The 4150-nt window shown below is 37.2% G+C and overlaps 1 protein-coding gene across 1 annotated transcript; it reads left to right on the top strand.

Annotated features, from left to right (window-relative positions):
• Positions 1 to 293: 293 nt before the first annotated feature.
• Positions 294 to 2830, top strand: LOC107663459 (E3 ubiquitin-protein ligase TRIM33-like; the record flags this gene model as incomplete). Its single annotated transcript, XM_016453702.1, has 6 exons — positions 294 to 318; positions 792 to 910; positions 1278 to 1425; positions 1802 to 1934; positions 2442 to 2558; positions 2716 to 2830. Coding segments are annotated over exons 1-6 (657 nt in total), but the record flags the coding sequence as incomplete, so codon positions are not given.
• Between the last annotated feature and the right edge of the window lie 1320 nt (positions 2831 to 4150).

The raw sequence follows: 4150 nt of genomic DNA on the forward strand, positions 1-4150 counted from the left end.
GTAAAAAATTCAACGTTCCCTATAGGAAGGTTTATGAGTGTGTGTGTGTATTCATTAGAAAAAAACCTCTTGAAGCCTATGAATTTGTATCTTGTAGGTTGTTAAAAAAAAAAGTTTATACACTGTGCCAGAAAGAAGTCACCAGTTTATTTGTTGATTGGTCAGTCTAATCACATTCCTGATCACCACTGCAGATCTTTTCTTTTTTCTTTCTTCTTGTTGTTGAAAATACTTTCGTCATGATTTTTTTCTAGTTGTAAAAGCTTTTCCGTAGCAATTAGAGATGTGTCTTGATGGTCAGCTACTCTACTAGTCCAAGTAAGTTTCATTCTGTTGCACTCTGTTTAGTTGTTTACAAATGCCAGAATGTGTCTTAAATAAACGTATCTGACCTGGGGTCAGGTGAACATGAAACCAGGACCTCCTGAACATTGAAAAGTCAGCTAGTCATTCAAACATCCCACTATGTAAAAAAAAAAAAATATATTATATTGGGAATAGAACCTGAAAAATGTACTCCTGGACCAACACGATTTACACTTATATTTTGAACCAAGCCATTGTTAATTGAATTGAATTGAATTGAATTGAATTGAATTTTCATCTTTTTTTTATTTACTTTGTTTTCCTGTAATATCAGTTTTTGTCTAGGGATTCAAATGAGGACTGTTTAAAAATAGTTGCATGACTCTCCTATATAGTATACAAGGTTGAAGCACTCTTCTGTTTGTTTCCAGACTTTTCTAACTCTGTGTTGTTTTTCTTTGTTCCTTTTTCATGTTTTTGTGCAGTGAACGTCATGCGTTGCACGGTGTGTCATCAGGAGTACAAACAGATTGACATGGTGGACAATTACTTTGTCAAGGACACTTCAGAGGCCACAAGCACATCAGTGGAGAACTCTACACAGGTCAGTACCAGCCCTGTGATATTGATTTTAGTAGAGTGTAACTACTGCATCTGTTAAAAAATCTTGACATTAGTCCTGAAATGGCTTTTAAATCAAAAAAATTTGCGTTAGTCAAATTTATTTAAAATTGCAATTAAAGCAAATATACCATAAATGTATTTTAGAAAGTAATTTTGTTGAAATTTAATTAAAATTGCTTTTAAAACAAATTGAAAACCAATGAATCAATTGGTATTCACACCCGTGGATTAAACTTTGCTTTATTAGCTTACATGCTATTGTTCATCAGTTTTTTAGTTTTAAGTCAATAAATCAGTCCTCTGGTCATTATTTTAAGAGATGTCGTCATTTATTTGCTCTGTAACAGGTTTGCACCAGCTGTGAAGATAATGCCAGTGCCATTGGATTCTGCGTTGAATGTGGGGAGTGGCTCTGTAAAACCTGCATTGAAGCACATCAACGGGTCAAATTCACTAAAGACCATAAAATACGCAAAAAAGAGGAAGTATCTTCTGGTATGTGCTATGAGCTAATTAATTTGCATGTTCAATTGCGATATGATGGTTTTCACTACGCTAAAACATTCAGCTTTGGTCTAGTGGTCTTGTTGTAGTTTGGATTTTTCAGCAACGCTATGGAGTATCTGTTTTGCACATTTAGCAGACTGAATCGTAGTACAGTTGCTATGGAAACAGGCAGAGTTTTGAGTGAGTCGCTTGCTCCGCCTGCACTGTTTTCATTAAAGCTAACCCACTTAGTTTCCCTCATTTTGATTGAGTTTGGCAAGGGGCATATGAGAACATATGGCAGTCATAGACTGGGAGAATAGAGGGTAGGGGGAAGAAATAAGCAGGAAAAGATGAATTTGACTTAGGTGGTTCTGTGTTGCAGAATCGGTTGGGACGTCAGGCCAGAGACCTGTCTTCTGTCCAGTACACAAACAAGAGGCCCTCAAGCTCTTCTGCGAGACATGTGACACTCTAACCTGCAGAGACTGCCAGCTACTTGAACACAAAGAACACAGGTCAGCTGGACCACAGTGTTTACAGTAACCACACACCATCATCATCTTCATAATGATCATCTTCGTCTGTATTAAATCATCTGGCACTGTATGAAAGCGTTTTTTTTATGATTATTAATCATAAATTAAATGAAGAGAGACCTAGAACAAAAGCATGGTATTAAAGGAATAGATCATCCAGAAATAAAAAATAATTTAAGTCTTGCAGATGACAGTTTATAGCTCCAGAAAAGTCTTTACAGTAACCACACACCATCATCATCATCTTCATAATGATCATCTTCGTCTGTATTAAATCATCTGGCACTGTATGAAAGCATTTTTTATGTTTATTAATCATAAATTAAATGAAGAGAGACCTAGAACAAAAGCATGGTATTAAAGGAATAGATCATCCAGAAATAAAAAATAATTTAAGTCTTGCAGATGACAGTTTATAGCTCCAGAAATGTCTGAATACACGCACTATATAAGATAATCTTCACCTCCACCACCTCTTTTTTGTAGGTACCAGTTTCTAGAAGAAGCCTTTCAAAACCAGAAGGGCATCATTGAGGCCTTCATGACTAAGTTGCAAGACAAAAGAAACTTTGTGGAGTTTTCTGTATCTCAGGTGCAAAACAGGTAGGACTTCTGTTGCATATTTACCATCAGTTTTATCTGTGGTCTGTTAACTTGTTTTTTCTATTAAAGAAAAGTGCCTGGACATGATTGAATGATTGTGTTTTATGAGTAATTAATGTAAAAAATGTGATGTATTTTGTTCCGTTTTTCCCTTTAGATTTAAAGAAGTTTCTGAGACGCATAAGAAGGTTGAACATGAGATAAAAATAGCAGTCTTTACTCTCATCAATGAAATCAACAAGAAAGGCAAATCTCTACTGCAGCAGTTGGAGGTAAGAATACAGGCATCAAAAAATGCTTGATTTCCAAAGGCAACAAGTCTGAAATTCCAGTTAAAAGAAGTTTTCACGGACAGCTAAGACATAACAAATAAAGCATCATTAGCTGCGTATCCATTACCTTTCAAATTGCGCAAATTGAAATTGCGAATTGAAAATACGTCCAATTGAAACTTGTCAATTTCGCAAAAACTCCGATATATTGCAAAAAAGTTTTTACGCTTACATGAGGTGGTTTTTCAGCCAATTAAAAAAAGGAATATTTCGCAAAACTCCAATGGAAACAGTTTTTTCTGCATTTACAGCTTACTTGGTGTACGTAAAATTCACATGATCATTCTTCAATGTACTATAACCTCCAAGAAACACCTCATACATGGCCACTCACAAGTATAAGGGCTTTCCTTGCTATTAATGCTTGAATAACCCCTTATTTACACAGCACACATCTGCAGCGCATTACGGCTCTGACACAGCCGCCGGAGCTGATCGCGGCCACTCTTAAGTGCTTGTGTTTATACAGTCATGTTGTGACACATTTCAGAAGCACCCCAGAAGCAGCTCTCCATGCTGCTTTGCTAAAGATACACATCTACGTCTCCTTCGATTAAAAATAATGGCTAGTGTGGTGGCTGCGATATATACCAACATCGGTTGTCAAGAGGAAAAAAATAATGTTTTAGTCGCATAACAACGGTTAATGGAAACGCTGTCATTTCGCAATAGTTTTTTTTAATTGACATTTATAATTTATTAGCAAATCTGTAATGGAAACGCACTTATTGATAGAGGGATTAACGTGTGTGTAGGGTTGGGTACCGAAACCTATTGGCACCGGTACCTATGTAACCGGTATGTACTAGAACCGAATCAGAACGCAGATTTTGGTGCTTCATTTCGGTGCCACTTAAATGCCTGAGCGATCAATTGAAATATTTGTCCTGGTTCTCCGAAATGGACGTAAGAAGCATGGGCGTCGCTAGGCCATTTTTAGCGGGGCTATAGCGATTAGCTCCATAAAATGTAAACAAATTCGTGATCGCCTCAGAGTCAGTCCACTTTAAATTTCATATGAAAATGGCGGCAGACTTCGTCTCCTCCCCGTCTTTCAGCGTGCTCTTCAATCTGCAGACCGTGGCGGCGCAGCGCGAGCGGACTCAAACAGAAACAGAGGACACAAGGTGTGTGTTTATCGATAGATTGTTGTAATATTTGTATCTGTGCAGTTCTTTGTCATACATACAGTTTACAAAAGGTCACGGGGGAGCAATCGGTTTCCCATCTAACGTTACTGTAAAATTTTCGCTGCGTTCA

Source organism: Sinocyclocheilus anshuiensis, unplaced genomic scaffold (genome assembly GCF_001515605.1).
Source record: "Sinocyclocheilus anshuiensis isolate Anshui unplaced genomic scaffold, SAMN03320099.WGS_v1.1 scaffold5732, whole genome shotgun sequence".
Lineage (NCBI taxonomy): Eukaryota > Metazoa > Chordata > Actinopteri > Cypriniformes > Cyprinidae > Sinocyclocheilus > Sinocyclocheilus anshuiensis.